The sequence below is a fragment of the Ranitomeya imitator genome, chromosome 2 (genome assembly GCF_032444005.1).
Source record: "Ranitomeya imitator isolate aRanImi1 chromosome 2, aRanImi1.pri, whole genome shotgun sequence".
Lineage (NCBI taxonomy): Eukaryota > Metazoa > Chordata > Amphibia > Anura > Dendrobatidae > Ranitomeya > Ranitomeya imitator.
Genome location: NC_091283.1, coordinates 803,326,294 through 803,345,507, shown reverse-complemented (window position 1 = coordinate 803,345,507; position 19,214 = coordinate 803,326,294). Strand labels below are relative to the sequence as shown.

General features: G+C 45.8%; 1 protein-coding gene across 2 annotated transcripts in view; it reads left to right on the top strand.

The window, feature by feature from the left end:
- The window catches only part of CEP55 (centrosomal protein 55), a 33,170-nt gene extending 16,203 nt beyond the window's left edge, over positions 1-16,967 (top strand). For both annotated transcript variants that reach the window (XM_069753772.1, XM_069753771.1), the window contains 3 exons: positions 536-846; positions 2,359-2,484; positions 16,220-16,967. In XM_069753772.1, coding sequence (XP_069609873.1) covers positions 536-846; positions 2,359-2,484; positions 16,220-16,423 — 641 coding nt within the window. In that variant the 3' untranslated portion in view covers positions 16,424-16,967. The remainder of the gene's footprint in view (positions 1-535; positions 847-2,358; positions 2,485-16,219) is intronic.
- The last annotated feature ends 2,247 nt before the right edge of the window (positions 16,968-19,214 follow it).

The window sequence follows — 19,214 nt, the reverse complement described above, 5'->3', positions numbered from 1 at the left end:
ACTTGCGTTGCCAGCACTCGTCTGTCTGATTTGTACAGTTACAGGTGGAATAACAGATAAGGCTACGTTCACATTAGCGTTAAGCTAATGTGCGTCGGGTTTGCGCCGGCGACGCATGCGTCATGCGCCCCTATACTTAACATGGGGACGCATGCGTTTTTTGTTGTTGCGTTGTGCGACGCATGCGTCTTTTTTGCCGCAAGCGTTGGACCAAGAAAACGCAACAAGTTGCATTTTTCTTGCGTCCGATTTTCGGCAAAAACCGACGCATGCGTCGCAAAACACAGCGTTTTTGCGTGCGTTTTGCCGCGTATTTGCGTGCGTTGCGTCGCCGACGCAGCGGCGCACAACGCTAGTGTGAACGTAGCCTAACTCTGCATTGTGCCGTTCCTCTAAGAAAAGATGTTGGTTCATAGGGAGTAAAAAGATTTTCAGACTTGGATTGAGAACAGTCAGATCCCCTTTAACCTAGTAATCATGAAGACAAGCTTATGCCTCTTTGTAATTTATGTAATCTTTTTTTTTTTAATTTCAGCACAAGAAGATAAGCAGAAATACTACGACCGGCTTCTGCTCACTGCTAAAAAGGATCTTGAAGGAGAACGACAGATAACGGCCCAGCTCAATTCTGAGCTTTCTGCGGTGAGAATGCAGCACGAGGAGAAGAACAAAGAGCTTGAAAATGTATCCGCCGCCTTAAAATCCCTGCAAGAAAGCGAGAAGGGACAGCGGGAGGAAGAGCGGAGACGGTTTAAGGAAAAAATGCAAAGGATAAAGGACGAACTTGATTTGTATCGTGAGAAGTATGAAGCGGAAAAAAAGAAAACCTGGGATCTTTCTAATCAGGTACAAATTTTCTTTTTTGGGTGTTAAAATCTGATGGCGGAATGCATATGTAGAAAATTGGGCAATACGATTGCCGAGGCTCAAGAACTTTGCAGTAGTCGTTTTAGGCATCTGTTATACTGTTGTATCAGCCACTAAAGTTTTTTTTTTTTTTTTTTTCTTCCGTCCACTCTCCTAACTTGTTTTAGTAAATATTAAATGGGTTGGGTTGTCTCTTGTTCCTTAGTGGGTAAAATTGTAAAGTGCTTGTTAGAGATGAGCGATTAACAGTCGCTAATCTCAATTTCGCCATGAACGTTGACCATTCGGATTCGTGTTTGGATTCCCAAGATTTTTTCCTAAAAATTAGCAAAAGTCGGTCAAAGTTCGGTAAATGACAGAGTTCACTAAAGGCTCTTTCATACGACTGTGTTTCCGGTAGCAGCACGGGCTGCAAAATGTTCCGCACACTGATGACACACAAATTGCATCACTGTGACACGTACCTGCGCCTGGGAATCAGTGGTACTGTTCGCGCTGTTCCCCGGCACCAGGTGCTGAAGTGAAGACGGCTTGCATCACTGTTCCCTGCTCGTGCTGCCATCAGCGCCAGCAGGGGACAAGGTTGAGAGTTGAATTCAACTGTTAACAGCGAGATCATGTGGCAGCTGATGGGAGTATTCGTCAGCCACCGTCTGCACTAAAAAAATATATATATATATTTTTTTTAAATGACGTGTGGCGCCCCTGTATTTATGATAACCAGCCAGGCAAAATTGACAGCTGTGGGCTGCAAACCTCAGCTTCAGCATGGCTGGATATGAAGAATAGAGGGGCCCCCATGTCGTATTTTTTAATTATTTAAATAAGTTATTAAAAGAAAAAAGGGCGTGGGGGATCACCCCTTTTTTTTTTTTTTTTTAAACCAGCCAAGCTAAAGCAGCCATCCGGGGGTTGGTATTATCAGAATGGTAAGGGGCCATGGATATGACTCCCCCAGCCAAAAAATAGCAGCCCTTAGCCTCCCCAGTGGCAAGTGGGGTTGTTGTCACCTTTGTATTGTCCTGTGACATCAGGTCCACGGCTTGGTAATGGAGAGGCGTCTATAATGCACCACAATTGGCATGCGAGCTCACATCAAAGGCGGGGAGATGATGTACATAGTATGTCGTTAAAGGGAATCTAGCACCAGGTTGTTGCTATGTAATCTGAAAGCGGCATAATGTAGGAACAGAGACCCTGATTCCAGCAATGTCACTTTCTAGGCTACTTGGTGCGATTTGATAAAATCTCTGTTTTATCTGCTGTAAATCTAACAATTCTTTGTGTAACTCCGCCCACACCACTGGCAGATTTCCGTGTGCATAGGCAGAAAGCAGCTAATTGGTGGTGGGGGATATGCAGATTATCTCTTGCTGATAAAACACCTCTCAGGCCTGACCCTTGTAGCTGCGTTCCCAGTCCAGCCTGTATGGATATAAATTAAAATCCTTGTATAGTCCAAATGTGAACCTTGCCTCCTTGTGTTCTCAGATTCAGCGGTGTACTTCTGATTTAGAAAATGGGAAGATCGACCAACAAAATGTACAACAGCAGCTGAATAAAGTACTAAAAGAACTGAGGAAAACCCAGGAGCAGATCACGAAGCTGGAGCCGGCGGTAAGTCCAATACTTACAGTAGTGTTCAAAATAATAGCAGTCCCATATGACCAATATTCACTGTTTGTGGTATAAATTCCATTACCACGTGTCACACAATTTACCAGTTGGTGCAGTAGTTTGTAAGAAAACCCCCAGACTCTGCATTCATGATCTGCAGGATTCTGAGTCTGTGTGTTAGAATTAATTGAAAGGGGGGAAGTGTTCAAAATAATAGCAGTGTGAAGATCAATTAGTGAGGTCAATCATTCTGGGAAGAAACCGGTGTGAAGCCAGGACATATTGTACGCATTTCTCCTTGAAAAGCTTGAGAATTATGGGTTGTTTGAGACATTAAGAAGAACAGCGTACTTTGATTAAAAAGTTGATTAGAGAGTATAAAACTTATAAAGAAGTGCAGACAATGATTGGCTGTTCAGCTAAAATGATCTCCAATGCTTTAAAATGGAAAACCAAACCAGAGAGACGTGGAAGAAAACTGAAGGCTACCATTCTAATGGATGGAAGAGTGGCAAAGGCTCAGCCAGTGATCAGCTCCAGGGTGATCACAGACAGTCTCGCGTTACCTGTGAGGACTGTGACGGTTAGAAGATGCCTGTGTGACGCTAATCTCTTAGCAAGAAGTCGCTGCAAAGTCCCACTGTTAAAAAAGACATGTGCTGAAGCTTATACAATTTGCCAAAGAACACATCAACTGGCCCAAAGAGAAATGGAGAAAGATTTTGTGGACTGATGAAAGTAAAATTGTTCTTTTCTCTGTCCCTGGCAGCTACCCGCCTGCCTCACCGTTTACCCGCGGAACACTGCACAGAACATGACGTCACTGAACAACAACGGCCATCTTTTCCTCAGCTAGTGCTTCGTTAACGCCAGGGCCGGCTCCAGGTTTTCGAGGGCCCCGGGCGAAAGAGTCTCAGTGGGCCCCCCCTTTAACACATACCCCGATTTATGATGCACAGATACGGCAAAGAAATGTATAGTACATTGCCAGATTTCACTTCTTACATGAGTGACTGCTATTGTAAATTCTGCAGTGTATATATACAGGACAGGAGGAGTGGTACTGTGCAGTGTATATATACAGGAGAGGTGCTGTGTAGTGTATACATACAGGAGGAAAGGTGCTGGGCAGTGTACATATAGGACAGGAGGAAAGGTGCAGTGTATATATACAGGAGAGGTGCTGTGCAGTGTATATATACAGGAGGAAAGGTGCTGTGCAGTGTATATATACAGGGGGAGAGGTGCTGTGCAGTGTATATATACAGGAGGAGCGGTACTGTGCAGTGTATATATACAGGAGGAGCGGTACTGTGCAGTGTATATATACAGGAGGAGCGGTACTGTGCAGTGTATATATACAGGAGGAGCGGTACTGTGCAGTGTATATATACAGAGGGAGAGGTGCTGTGCAGTGTATATATACAGGGGGAGAGGTGCTGTGCAGTGTATATATACAGGAGGAAAGGTGCTGTGCAGTGTACATATACAGGAGGAAAGGTGCTGTGCAGTGTACATATACAGGAGGAAAGGTGCTGTGCAGTGTATATATACAGGAGAGGTGCTGTGCGTTGTTGTATCAGAAAATCTTTTCTGTTTTGAGTTTTTCTATGAAACAAAGACTTTTCTACATAAACAACGTTGTTTGGTTTTGCGGCCCTAACAGATCTGTGCTACAAAGTAACAGGCGGCTCGGGCATTAATGAGGGACCTGATGCTGAATCCTTTCCACAAACCCTAATGACCCAATTAGTGCCCCGTCATTAGAAGCTCATTAAACGCCTCCCTGTCCCGAGCAGTCATGTACAGTATGGGGGGATCCTGCAGCCCACCCCCTGACTGCTCCATACCATACACTGCCCTCTGTCGCGCTCACTATTATCCTGTGCATTTCTCCTTCATCGTTACCCCATGTTACACTTGTCACCCCCCACTACAGAGTAGCAGGGCAGCCAATGTCACCCCCTCCCGGACCCTAATGGCAGCAGGAAATGTCTGCTCCTCTATTGGGTTGGAACCTGATTTAATCAAGGAATAATGTGGATTTGTTGCCGGTGGCTGCAGGGGAAGGGTTAAGTGATGCCATGTCCTTGGTGGGAGCAGTGGCAGCTGCTGGGACCTGGACAGCCACAACCAATGTTGCTGTGACTGCACAGTGTGACCTGGAGGAGATAAGCTGAGACTCCGGAGCAGAAATCACCCACATGCCAGCACTGGGCAGAGTCCCTCCAGTCACCAGCCTGGGGCCACGGGGCCCCAACGTACAGCCCACAGCTCAGTTTTATCCATGGCAGCAGCTCCCCTTCCTCCTGGCATCTGGTTAACCCCATTTATGCAGGTCGGATTGTTATCGTTAAGGTTCAGCAATAACCTTCATACAGATGGGAAGGGGTTAAGCTTCTTCCTACCCCACTGGTGCAGGTTTGGTGCAGTATGCATGTATTCTGGGAGAGCTGGGTGGCTGCAGGTTGCAGGCTGCACCCCACCAGCTTTTCCTCCAGACATCACCCACATTTTTAGGCAGCGGAGACAGACAGCAGCAGACTGAGCCATAAGACCAACTGCAACCACTGCTGGATACCATAGCACTCACTCAGTCACTGGTAGCAGCTCCTCCGAATCTGCCTCATAAGTTCAGCAGCACTGCAGCCAGCCAGGGGCGGAGATCAGAGCAGAGAACGTGCTCTCTCCGCCCACAAACAATGTCACACTGGCTGCCTTCTCTTAACCCCTATGTGTGCCTGCCTGGCTGCACTGACTGAGTGAGAAGAAGTTTGTGTCAGAGCTGGCACATAGGGGTTAAGAGAACGCAGCCAGCAGTGACTTTGTGGGCGGAGAGAGCATGTTCTCCTGCTCTGCTCTCCCAGCTGTATCTATGACAGCGTGAGTGGGCCCCCCTCTCTCTCTAGGGCCCCGGCATTTGCCCAGGTGCGCCGGGTGCTGACGCCGGCCCTGGTTAACGCCCTCCGCATTAAGCGCGCATATTTATCGCGCGCTTTTCTCCCTATCAAGGGGCCTCCTCCCCCCAACCCGCTGCACTCCTCTGGCGGCACAGTCAATGGAAGGGCCGCTACTCCCAACAGACGCAGACTAGGACCTTCGTTTACCGGCCCTGCCACTGCGGGTGCCGAGACTGCACATAATTCCATGTCCTTTGCTATTTTAGTCCCCAGCTTTGGGGCCCCCACTTCCTGACACTGTCAGATGTGGCCAATTTTCATACCGGACTAGGACCTTTAATGCCAATTTCTGGTCCTGTCATTGTCGGTGTGGAGGCTTCGCATAATTATATGTACCCGTTAATTTAGAATTTAGCCCCTGGCGTCGGGGCCTTTTCCCCGGACTCTGTGTAACCGCGGTCGCATTCCGCTTAGCTACGCCCTGTTACGGGACTTTCTGCTCATTAGGGCACGCCGTACGCTGAGGCCCCGTCTCCTGGCCTAATGAGAGTGTTTTTTCTCTGTTCCTCTCTCCCGGTACACGACCCGGGGGGGGGGGGGGACATAGTGTATCTCAGGTTGAGTGAAGGTTGGAAAAAACCGTATGAAGAATCGTGCAGCCACCATCACCTTCCAAAGGGCACATAGGCCCTCTAACACCTGGGATGAGAGCACTCCCCTCCTTCCGGAGTGTGCTGTTGCCAGGTCACAGTCGTTCTCAGATCTGACCAAACTCTCACAATCCCTGGTCCAGGTCCTGGAGCGTCCTTCACGTTTGTCTTCTGCCACCAGTGCTCCGAACATCTCTCACGGTGATTCGCACGCACCTGACCGTGACCTTCACAGGGACAGATCGCGTACAAAGCAAAAGAACCGGCTGGTCCCTCTACTTTATCCTGGATGCATTCCTCATCCCATGCCCCTCCTCGGAGGCTGTTTTTGGGTCGGATATGGATTCCCAGTCTGAGTCTGATACGGACCAGACCTGAAAGATGCAAGATATGCTCAATAACCTCATCTTGGCAAAATACCAAATTTCTGAACCTACGGGAAGATGAGGCTCCTGCTCACGAGCACTCTGTTACTTTCAAATGGGTAAAAATGTTTTTCCCATAATTTTCTCTCTTCAGGGAACTTGTCATGACTATGTCTAAACACTGGGGACACTCTGAAAAGCGCCTCCAAGGTAGGAGGAAGCTACACATCCTCTACCCCTTTAGACCAGGCCTTCTTGATAAATGGGCATAATCCCTAAGTTGGATCCGCCTGCTTCTCACCTGTCTTCCTAGACAGCCTTGTCTCTACTGATCAGTGCATCCCTTAAGGATTCTACAGACAGATTGAATCCTTGGTTAAGTCAGCCTTGGAGGCAGCTGGCGACTCTTTCTCTCGCTGTCCCACATTTGCCTACACCTGGGTGTCAAATTCCATGTCTGTCGGGGCAAGAATACTTGGTCAAGGTATTCTAGCGGCCGCTCGTCCGGCTGATCAGATTGCCCATGCCAGTAAATATCTCGTGTCCGCTCCCCTTTTGATGCGGCTGGTTGTTCCGTCATGACTACCGGCAGCATCGTTGCCATACGTCGCATTCTCTGGCCTCACTGGTTTTGCCTTCCAAGTCTCTAGATCTTTTGGATCCAAGCTGGATCAATAGTTTCGGATGCCACTGGCGGGGAAAAACACCTCGCTTTTCCGGTCCAAACCTAATGTCCTTTTAATAGGAAAAGGTTGCTTCAACCTCGAGAGAGATAGCGACTTCCGGCTACAATATCGACCGTTCTTCTCCCCCAGGAAGAAGTTTCCTTTTGTTTTTTCTCCCGTCAAGACATACGTCGCAGGCCCCAGCAGTTCTTCAGGCAGTCTTTACCTGCCATTCACAGAAGTGATCGTACCCGTCCTCAGGAACGTACTGTTCTCCGGGTTCTATACTATTCTTTCTTAGTCACGAAGAAAGGCGGAACGCTCCTCCGTTTTTAGTCCTTGAGCGGTTTACCGGTCACGTTCGGTCCTGTCTTTTCAGGACGATGTAACTAAGTTCGGTAATCACTTTCATGGACTTGGGAGAATTTTCCTCACATTCTTGTTTGTGTTTAGCTTCAGAGGCTCCTATGATGTGCGATCCAGGAGGGTCCTTATCAGTTCACGGCCCTCCCCTTCATCCTAGCCACTGCTCCCAGACTATTTACGTCATGGCAGCGGTCAGGGTCATTCTTCTATCCAAGGGATTTTTCATATTTCCCTACTTAAACAATCTTCTTATCAATGAGCCGTCCCGCTGAGACTGCAACCAGAGTCTTCAGTTTAGGCTACGTTCACACTAGCGTTATGCTAGTGTGCGTCGGGTTAGCGTCGGGCAACGCACGCGTCATGCGCCCCTATATTTAACATGGGGGACGCATGCGTTTTTGTTTGTTGCGTTGTGCGACGCATGCGTCTTTTTTGCCGCAAGCGTCTGACCAAGAAAATGCAACAAGTTGCATTTTTCTTGCGTCCGATTTTCGGCAAAAAACGACGCATGCGTCGCAAAACGCATCGTTTTTGCGTGCGTTTTGCCGCGTTTTTGCGTGCGTTGTGCGTTGCGGCGCACAACGCTAGTGTGAACGTAGCCTAACTCTACATATCCGGGTCCATCTCAGCTAGATTATAAACAGAGAAAAGTCCTCCCTCACCTTTGCTCAGTACTTGGTGTTTCTAGGTATGGGTTCAACATGACCCAAGCCCGTCTCTTCCTTCCAATGGAGAAGGTTTTTCATCCCTCTGCCAAGGGTTTCTGTACTCTAAAGCGATCAGCTTCTCTTCTCCTATGGTCCTGCATAGGAGTTCTAGGGGAAATGGATTGTCGCCTCGAAAACCGTTCCTTTTGCCCAGTTCCATGCCCGCCCCCTTCTGCAGGCTCTCTGGTCGTCTCCACAGACAATCCTATGCTTCTTCCTCTTAGTGAGGCAGTGTTTCATCTGGTGACGCCGTCGACATCATTTCTATAAAGGAAGTTCCTCTTTCCTCTCTAGTGGCAGGTTTTCACCAACAACGCCAGTCTCTTCTTTTGCGGAGCCGTTTTTTCTTCGTCACACAGTGCAGAGCTACTGGAACGCCCAAGAGGCAATACCACAGCCGAGGTTTACATAAACCGTTAAGGCGGTACTCGCATCAAACAAGTGAAGTCAGAGTTAACAAGGATTCTGCGAGAGGCAGAGCGTAATGTTTCCGCCATATCAGCCATGCACATTCCGAGGGTAGGAAACCGGGCAATCGATTTTATTAGCCATCTGGGTCTCGCTTCGGGCAGCCAATGGCTCAGCCCCTCCGTCTTCATCCATATATGCTGAAATGGGGCTCTCCGGACGTTGTCCTCGTGGCGTCTTGGATAAACCACAAAGTTCCTTGGTTCGTAGCCAGATTCCGGGACCTGCTAGCCACCTGTTGCGATGCTCTAGTAATATCGTAGTCACAATTCCATCTGCTCTCTCCTTTTCCGTCTCTCCCCACGGCCCGAGAATTGTGAAAAGCATAAAGGAAGAAGGGATCCCTATATTCCTGTTATCTTCGGATTGGCCAAGAAATGCCCGGTGAATATGTTCATAGACGCTCCTTGGAAGCTTCCAGGCTGTCCAGATCCTCTCTCTCAAGGTTCCCTCTTCCACCAGAGTTCATAGTCTCTGTCTTTAACCGCATGGCCGTTGAGGCCATAGTCCTGGGGGAGGCTGGTTTTTCCCCGGCTGGTCATTCAGACCATGGTTGGGACCGGGAAACCGGCATCCTTGCGTATCTACTACAAATACTGAAAGGCCTTCTTTTAATGGAGTACGGACAAGGGTCTGGTCCCTATGTCCGTTTTCCTTTAATTCTTGGTTTTCTTCAAGGAGTCGCCCACCTGGCTCCTCCTTATTGTCTTCCGATAAATCCATGGGATTTTAATCTTGTCTTAGGCGCGCCGCAGCGCACCCCTGTTTTAGCCCATTCAACACATGACATTTCTCTTTGTTCAATTATGTCCATCAGGAGAGTTTCCAAGTTAGCGGAATTGTCCTGCCGTTCCCCGCTCTTGATCCTATATCAGGACAAGGTGGCTCTCAGGCCTGGCCATTCCTTTATTCCCGAGGTGGTCTTTTCCTTTCTCATTAACAAAGTCGTTGTTCTTCCTTCTGTGTCTCTCCAGTCCATCCCCTGGAGGAGTCCCTCTACAAGCTGGATTCCGTCACAGCTCTCCGAGTCTACCTTTCAAGGACTGCTCCCTTTCGTCAATCTGATTCCCTGCTCATCATCTCTGAAGGTTGCCTTAAAGGGCTCCTAGTTTCTAGTTTCTCTATTGCCGTGAGGCAGTCCGCTTCCAGGACAAACAGCCTCTTCCGACTGTGCAGGCTCCTCTGGGGCTGAAGGCTCACTCCGCCCTGCGGTAGGGGCCTCCTAGGCTGTTTGTCACCAGGATTTGGCTTTCCAGACGGTAAGGCCACAACCTGTTCATTTTTGCCCTCTTTTGTTAGTCTTTACAGGGTTCATACCATGACTCGTCTGATGCAGGCCTGGGAAGGAAGGTGCTGCAGGTGGCGGTTTTGCACCGACCGACCTGAGCCCATTTATTCCTTGAATCTTCCTGTGTCCCACCCTAGGGACTGCTTTGGGATGTCCCATGGTTATGTGTCCCCCAATGAAGCGATAAAGAAAGAGGGATTTTTGGTACTCACTGTAAAATCTCTTTCTTGGAGCCTTCATTGGGGACACAGCACCCTCCCTAACTGTTTGTACCATTAATGTGCCTTTGTTGTTGCATTGGCACATATGTGGTACCATTATTTGATCTATGTGTCTTCATGTTGGATTGGTACATGTGTTGTACCATTATTTGGTCTATGTGCCTCCGTTGTTGGATTGGTACATATGTTGAGTTTTGGTTGCTTCTCCTACTGCTTTAACACTAACTGAGGTACTTCCTGCCTGTCGGTCAGTGTATACTGCAGAGGAGGAGCTATTTTCCTTTTTTTGCATAGTGTCAGCCTCCTAGCGACAGCAGCATACACCCATGGTTACCTGTGTCCTCCAATGAAGGCTCCAAGAAAGAGATTTTACGGTGAGTACCAAAAATCCCTCTTTTTTGGGTTCAAAGGCCGCAGTTCATCAGACGACCCCCAAACTCTGCATTCAGGCCACAGTCCACTCTGAATACAGTGACGCATGGTGGTGAAGCATCATGATATGTTTCTCTTACTATGGTGCCGGACCGATTTACCACATACCAGGGATCATGGACCAGTTTGCAAATATTAAAACACTTGAAGTGGTCATGTTGCCTTACACTGAAGAGGATATGCCCTTGAAATGGGGGTTCAACAAGACAACGATCCTAAACACACCAGTAAATGAGCAAAATCTTATCTTGGTTCCAGTCCAACAAAATTGATTTTATGGAGTGTCCAGCCCAATCCCCGCACCTGAATCTGATAGATCAGTTGTGGGGTGAGATCAAAAATGCCGTTTCTTGTTGTGGGATGTAACCTTATTTTTTTTGTTTATTTATTTTACTCAGTTATAGTGCTATTAATTCCACAGCGCTTTACAGACATTATCGCATCTGTCCCCGATGGGGCTCACAATCTAGATTCCCTATCAGTATGTCTTTGGAGTGTGGGTGGAAACCGGAGAACCCAGAGGAAACCCACACAAACACAGAGAGAACATACAAACTCCTTGCAGATTTTGTCCTTGGTGGGATTTGAACCCAGGACTCCAGCACTGCAAGAATGCAGTGCTAACCACTGAGCCACCGTGCTGCTCGTCAAAGCATCCTGAGCTGGAATAACAGTTCACAGGTGACAGAAGTGTTGACTCTATGCAACACAGATGTGAAGCAGTTCTAAAAAACTGTGGGTAACAGCTAAATATTAGGTTAGTGATTCAGGTGAATGCTAAATCCTCAAAAAAAATAGCACATATTGTAAGTTTATTAAGATAAATGCAGACACTGCTATTTTTTTTGAACGGCCCAATGTTAATTTTTTGTTGTTTTTCTGTAAAGTAGTTAAAATTATCTACGTTTCTCCATGATTTGAATTAGAAAGCGACGTGCAATATTGCCAATTCTGGAAATAACCAGTATAAAGATTATTTGATTAACTGACTGTTTTTTGAACACTCTTCTATTATTTTGAACACTACTGTATATGCTAGGAGTACGTAGATCTTGTCGAGACTGGATTCACATGCAGAGTTTTGCAGCATTTTTTATGGCTTTTAGCAAACACCAAGGACAGATATTTTTTAAAAAGATTTTAGTAATGTATTAAAAAGTCGACAAACTTGCCATTTTTGGTGTGTTTTGTCACTTTTTTTTCTCTTCTAGTCTCTTAAATATGAGCGGAGGTGCAGTTATCGACCCTTGCCGACCTGAAATTGATGAACTATCCCACAGAATATCAGATCATTAGCCTAGACAACCTTTTTAGAATATACCGTTTTTTTGGGACTATAAGGCTGTGTGCACACGTTATAACGCTATAAAACCGCAAAAAAAACACATGCAATAAGCATCCCATCATTTAGAATGAATTCCGCATGTTTTGTGCACATGATGTTTTTTTTTTCCGCGAAAAAAAAACGCATCGTGGTAAAAACCGCAGCATGTTCATTAATTTTGCAGGGGGGGTTGGGTTTGCGGTCTTTCCCACTACAAAATGCATTGGTAAGTGTCCGGCAAAAACGCATGTGGTTTTCTTGCGGATTTTTTGCAGAAAATGTCCGGTTTTTCTCAGGAATTTTCTGTGAGAAATCCTGAACGTGTGCACATAGCCTAAGACACACTTTTTTCCCAACATTTTCCCAACAAAATGGGGGTTCGTCTTAGTCGGAATATACTTAAAAATACTGTGTCGTCCGCAGGAGTTGGGCGATTCTGCGGGGGTCCCGGTCCGACAATCACACTCCCTTCCCTGGCTGGTGCAGCAGGTTCGGCGGTCGTGTGGTGGGCTCCGCCAGCATTTTGTGAAAGCCCGGAGGCCCCCGCACATCCATTGTTGTGATGCGGTGGCCTCCGGGAAAATGGCCGCCGGGGGTGGTGCATGCTTAGATTTGAGATCTCTGGATGAGATCTCATTGCTGAGATCTCAATCTGGAGGAGGCACACACCACTGCAGGTGTTTGGTGTTGCGGGGGCTCTGCCTACATTTTGGGAAAGCCCAGAGCCCCCGCACTTACTTGGCTTACAGTGCGATGGACTCCGGGAAAATGGCTGCCAGGGGCAGTGCAGATGGAGATCTTGGCACCAAGATCTCGGGAGATGAGATCTCAACGCTCACCCACCAGGGGCAAACAATGCCCAACACCCTAATGGAGAAAGCAAACAAGCTCTTCCAGCTAGCAGAGCAACACCTTCTGTCACTAAAAGCACTGCACATAAAGGCGACCGAGATCACCAAGCCAGACTTCCTAAGCCGCAACAGACTGAAACAAGGGGAATGGACCCTAAACTCCCAGGTGTTTCAGCAGATACAGTTGAATTCGGAAGTTCACATACACTATATAAAAATACACATATGCATGTTTTTCTCAATATCAGACATGAAATCAGAATAAACCTTTCCCATTTTAGGTCAATTAGGATTACCATAATTATTTGCCAAATGCCAGAATAATGAGAGAGCATGTTTTAAGGCATTTTTTTTACTTACTGCAAAGTCAGAAGTTTACATACACTAAGATTACTATGCCTTTTAAAGGGAACCTGTCACCCCGAAAATCGCGGGTGAGGTAAGCCCACCGTCATCAGGGGCTTATCTACAGCATTCTGTAATGCTGTAGATAAGCCCCCGATGTAACCTGAAAAGGGAGAAAAAAACGTTATATTATACTCACCCAGGGGCGGTCCCGCTGCTGGTCAGGTCGGATGGGCGTCTCCGGTCCACTGCGGCGCCTCCTATCTTCTTTCCATGACGTCCTCTTCTGATCTTCAGCCACGGCTCCGGCGCAGGCGTACTTTGCTCTGCCCTCTTGAGGGCAGAGGATAGTACTGCAGTGCGCAGGCGCCGGAAAGGTCAGAGGCCCGGCGCCTGCGCACTGCAGTACTTTGTCTGCCCTCAACAGGGCAGAGCAAAGTACGCCTGTGCCGGAGCCGTGGCTGAAGATCAGAAGAGGACGTCATGGAAAGAAGATAGGAGGCGCCGCAGCGGACCGGAGACGCCCATCCGACCTGACCAGCAGCGGGACCGCCCCTGGGTGAGTATAATATAACGTCTTTTTCTCCCTTTTCAGGTTACATCGGGGGCTTATCTACAGCATTACAGAATGCTGTAGACAAGCCCCTGATGCTGGTGGGCTTACCTCACCCGGGATTTTCGGGGTGACAGGTTCCCTTTAAACAATTTTGGACTGCCCATATAATGTCATGTGTTTGGAAGTTTCTGATAGTGACTTCTGACTTAGAGAGACACCTGTGGATGTATTTTAATGCACACCTGAAATACACTGCTTCCTTGAGTAGCATCATGGGAAAGTCTAAAGAAATTGGCCAAGATATCAGGAAGAGAAATGTAGACTTGCATAAGTCTGGCTCATACTTGGGTATAATTTCAAGATACCTGAAGGTGCCTCGTTCATTTGTACAAACATTTATACCCAAGTACAAATAAGATGGGATTGTCCAGCCATCATACCGCTCAGGAAGGAGATGGGTTCTGTGTCCCAGAGATGAACGTGCTTTGTTTCGACATGTGGATATCAGCCCAAGGACAAAAGGCAAAAGACCTTGTGAAGATGATGGTGGAAGCTGGTCAGATTGTGTCAATATCTACAAGGGCTGAAAGGCCACTCTGCCAGGAAGAAGCAAAGTGGCTTAAAGGGCCACTGTCACCCCCCTCCAGCCGTTATAAACTAAAAGAGCCACCTTGTGCAGCAGTAATGCTGCATTCTAACAAGGTGGCTCTTTTAGTTTTTGTTTCTGTTATTGCCCCAATAAATGTATTTATAATTCTGCTGAAATACCTATCTTTGTCCATGGAGGCGGGTCTGAAGCCTCCTTTTAGAAGCGCCCAACTGCCGTCAGTCATCTCTTGTGTAGATTTTTGCCGCCCCCTCAGCGCTGTTATTGTGTGAATTCCGGCGCCTGTGCTCTGCTCTTCTGCCTTGCGCAGGCGCATAGAGCATTATCCGTCCGAGCGCTGGTGCCGGGTTCCTTTCTGCGCCTGTGCGGTCAGTGCGGCCAGCCTGTTACTGAATCCCCGCCCCGCACTGTTATGCAGTATGCACAGTGCGGGGCTGGGATTCCTGGGCATGCGCACTGCGCTTGTCAGACGCTCCACAGGTCCCCCGCCTTCCAGCGTTGTTCTGTGCGGCTGTTCCAAACGCCGGCAAGGATACCTGTATATTCCGGCAACGCTGAAAGGCGGGGGACCTGTGGAGCGTCTGAGAAGTGCAGTGCGCATGCCCAGGAATCCCAGCCCCGCACTGTGCATAATGCATAACACAGTGCGGGGCGGGGATTCAGTAACAGGGTGGCCGCACTGCCCGCACAGGCGCAGAACGGAACCCGGCACCAGCGCTAGGACGGCAAATGCGCCTGCGCAAGGCAGAAGAGCAGAGCGCAGGCACCGGAATTCACACAATAACATTGCTGAGGGGGCGGCGAAAATCTACACAAGAGATGACTGACGGCAGTTGGGCGCTTCTAAGAGGAGGCTTCAGACCCGCCTCCATGGACAAAGACCGGTATTTCAGCAGAATTATAAAGAAATTTATTGTGGGAATAACAGAAACAAAAACTAAAAGAGCCACCTTGTTAGAATGCAGCATTACTGCTGCACAAGGTGGCTCTTTTAGTTTATAACGGCTGGAGGGGGGTGACAGTGGCCCTTTAAGGACAGCAAAGTCAATGTTTTGGAGCTGCCATCACAAAGCCGTGATCTCAATCCTATTGAAAATATATGGGCAAAGCTGAAAAGCCAGGTGAGAGCAAGGCGATCTACAAACCTGGATCAGTTACACCAGTTTTGTCAGGAGGAATGGGCCCAAATTCCGACCAACTATTCTGAGAACCTTGTGGAAGGATATCCCAAACGTTTGGCCCAAGGCATTCAGTTTATGGGCAATGGTACCAAATACTAATGACATGTATGCAAACTTTTGACTTTGCAGAAAGTAATAAAAATTCCTTAAAACATACTCTCATTATTCTGGCATTTGGCAAGTAATAATTATGGTAATCCTAATTGACCTAAAAGAGGAAAGGTTTATTCTAATTTCTTGTCAGATATTGGGAAAAACATGCAGATGTCTTTTTATATAGTGTATGTAAATTTCTGGTTTCAACTGTAGTTCAGTTGTGGGGATTGCCAGAAATGGACTTGTTTGCCAACAAATGGATCGCCTCCATCACTGGAAGCTGCCTCCGGACTCTAAGGCGCACACACTTTTTAACAAGATTGTTTTATTATTAAAAATGCATCTTATAGTCTGAAAAATATGGTAACTCCTTTATAGGTTCTCTGTCAATGTTTTTCTGCCGACCCAGTGGGTGGAGATTTATAGCTGTAAAATGTCTTTCTAAGGACTCATTCAGACATCCATGCCGATTGGTCCAAGATTGGTCTGCTAATGCACGGAGTGGCCGCAGGTCTCCTGACTCAGACGTGACAGCTTCATGTATTTCTATGTGGCTGTCTCGCTCAGGTTGGGGCGCCGTGTCCAGTCCGTGCATTGCTTTCTGATCTCGGACCGATGTACATGGACATCTGAATGAGCCTTCACAGTCCAAACGGTAGCAATAAGCAAATGTCTTACATGCGTTGCTATAATGTGTGATCTCTAACCGACAGAAAAGGGACATCTATTTTGTGGACTCATCCTGCACCTTTCCTTCTGACTTCAATGACAAGCTGACCCTGCGAGACAAGCAGCCGTCACCCAAACATAAAGGTCTCTTGGATGAAAGCTTCCTAGAGTGCCCCAGATGTCGCATGGTGTACCCCACCAGCCAGCACCGGGAGCTCCTGGCACACATTGATTTCTGCACCAGCTGAAGAAATCCCACTGTTATAACCAACCTGACCAGCGTAGGGCTTGTCCCTTATACACTCCCCACTCCTTTTAATAAAATTGTGTTGTGTATTTTTATTTGATATGTTACCTGCAGTCACTAAGGTCTTACAATAGGTCATCGCCATTCATGCATTGAATCACATATTGTACTGTTGAGATTATCCGGCTTGTGTTGGTCATCAACATCATTCGTTGTAATATTGCAATGGATTGGTTATTTATTTTTATCTTTTTTTACATGTACAGTCTACACTGGTTGACCTGCCTTGGCAAATCTAGGGTTAATTGAACTGACATAAATAAGGCCCGGCTGCCATTTTGCACTTAGACCTAATAAAGCATATCCATTTATAATAGCCCGGCTCGAAAGCACAAGTTTCTGTTCTCATGCACTGATTTCAGTCAATATACAGTGACATGTAAAAGTTTGAGCACCCCTTCTCAAAATAACTTTTATTGTGAACAATTTAACAAGTTGAAGATACAATGCTCTCTAAAAGGGTTAAAATTAAAGATGACACATTTCCTTTGTAGTTTAGGTATATATATATATATATATATATATATATATATATATATATATATATATATATATATATATATATATATATATATATATATATATATATATATATATTGATTGTCATTTTTTTTTTCCATTTTAAAACTTACAAAAAGGAAAATGGGCCGATGCAGAAGTTTGGGCACCTTGCATGGTTAGTACCTAGTAGCTCCCGCTTATTCTTCTTGTAGCCAGCCAAGTGTCTTTCAATTCTTGTTTGAGGGATTTTCATCTATTCTTCCTTGGAAAATTCTTCCAGTTCTGTGATATTCTTGGGTTATCTTACATGTACTGCTATTTTGACATCTAGCCACAAATTTTCAATGATGTTCAGGTCAGGGGACTGTGAGGGTTATTGTAAAACCTTCACTTTGCACCATTTGAGGTAGTCTATTGTGGATTTTGACATTTGTAGAAGCCATCCTCTTTTCAACTTCAACTTTTTTACAGATTGTGTTATGTTTGCATCAAGAATTTGTTGAAATTTCATTGAATCCATTCTTCCCTCTACCCGTGAAATGTTCTCCATGCCATTGGCTACAGAACAACCCCAAAGCATGATTGAGCCACCCACAAGCTTACTGGTTAGAGATATATTTTCCTGAAATTCAGTTTGTTTTTTTTACTCCACACAAACCTTTGATCATTGCGGCCAAAGAGTACTATTTTAACCTCATCGGTCCACAGGATTTGTTTTCAAAATGCATTAGGTTTGTTTAGATGTTCTTTTGCATACTTCTGATGCTGAATTTTATACTGAGGATGCAGGAGAGGTTTTCTTCTGAAGGCCATATTTGTACAGGTGTCTCTGAAAAGTAGAACAAATGTAGCACAACTCCAGAGTCTGGTAAATCTTTCTGAGGGTCTTTTGCAGTCAAGAAGGGGTTCTGATTTGCCTCTCTAGCAATCCTACGAGCAGCTCTCACTGAAATTTTGCTTGCTTTTCCAGACCTTATCTGGACCTCCACTGTTCCTGATAACTGCCATTTCTTAATTTCATTTCAAACTGAGAAAAGAGCAACTTGAAAAAGCTTTACTATCTTCTTATAGCCTTCTCCTGCTTTGTGGACCATCACCATTTTCATTTTCAGAGTGCAAGGCAGCTGCTTAGAATAACCCATGACTGTTGTATTTTGGCACAAGGTTAGAGGTGGCTAGGTTTTATAAAGCTGGGAAATTTGCATCAACTGCCCTTTCCTAACGATGATAGTGAACAAGCCATAACGCTTAACAGGCTAATTAAGGTCTGAAACATTGGTCAAAATTATTTTAGCACAGAAATATCCAAGGGTGCCCAAACCTTTGCATAGGCCTATTTTCCTTTTTGTAATTTTTAAAATGTAAAAAATGACAATATATTTAATTTTTTTGCCTAAAATACAAAGGAAATGTGTCATCTTTACCTTTAGGCCCTTTTAGAGACCATTTAATCTTCAACTTGCTTAACTGTTCACAATAACAGTAATTTTGACCATGGGTGCCCAAACTTTTACATGCCACTGTATTCGTCTAATATAATATATATATATATAATATGATGAACTGTCTGCTTAACTTATAACATTGCACTTTTATTTTCTTTTTCAGTTGACTTTTTTTTTTGCTTTATTTTTAATTTCTGTGCTAGTAATATGCATTGCTCTGAACTGTAAAATAAAGATTGAGTCTGAGAAATGGGATATAATAAAGTTTTTCTAATGATGATGTCTTTGTGTGGTGGTCACAAATATATATCCAGTTTTGGCCTTTTATTACACTGTTTTTCACAACCGGTGTGTACTTTGTAACTTTTAACCCCTTCATGACCTTGGGATTTTCCGTTTTTCCATGCTCGTTTTTCGCTCCCCTACTTCCCAGAGCCATAACTTTTTTTTTTTTTTTCCGTCAATATGGCCATGTGAGGGCTTATGTTTTGCGGGACGAGTTGTACTTTTGAAAGACATCATTGGTTTTACCATGACGTTTACTAGAAAATGGATAAAAAAAAATTCCAAGTGCAGTGAAATTGCAAAAAAAAAGTGCAATCCCATGCCTGTTTTTTGTCTGGCTTTTTTGCTAGGTTCACTAAATGCTAAAACTGCCCTGCCATTATGATTCTCCAGGTCATTACGAGTTCACAGACACCAAATATCTCTAGGTTATTTTTTATCTAAGTGGTGAAAAAAATTTCCAAACTGCTAAAAAAAAAAAAAAAAGTGTGCCATTTTCCG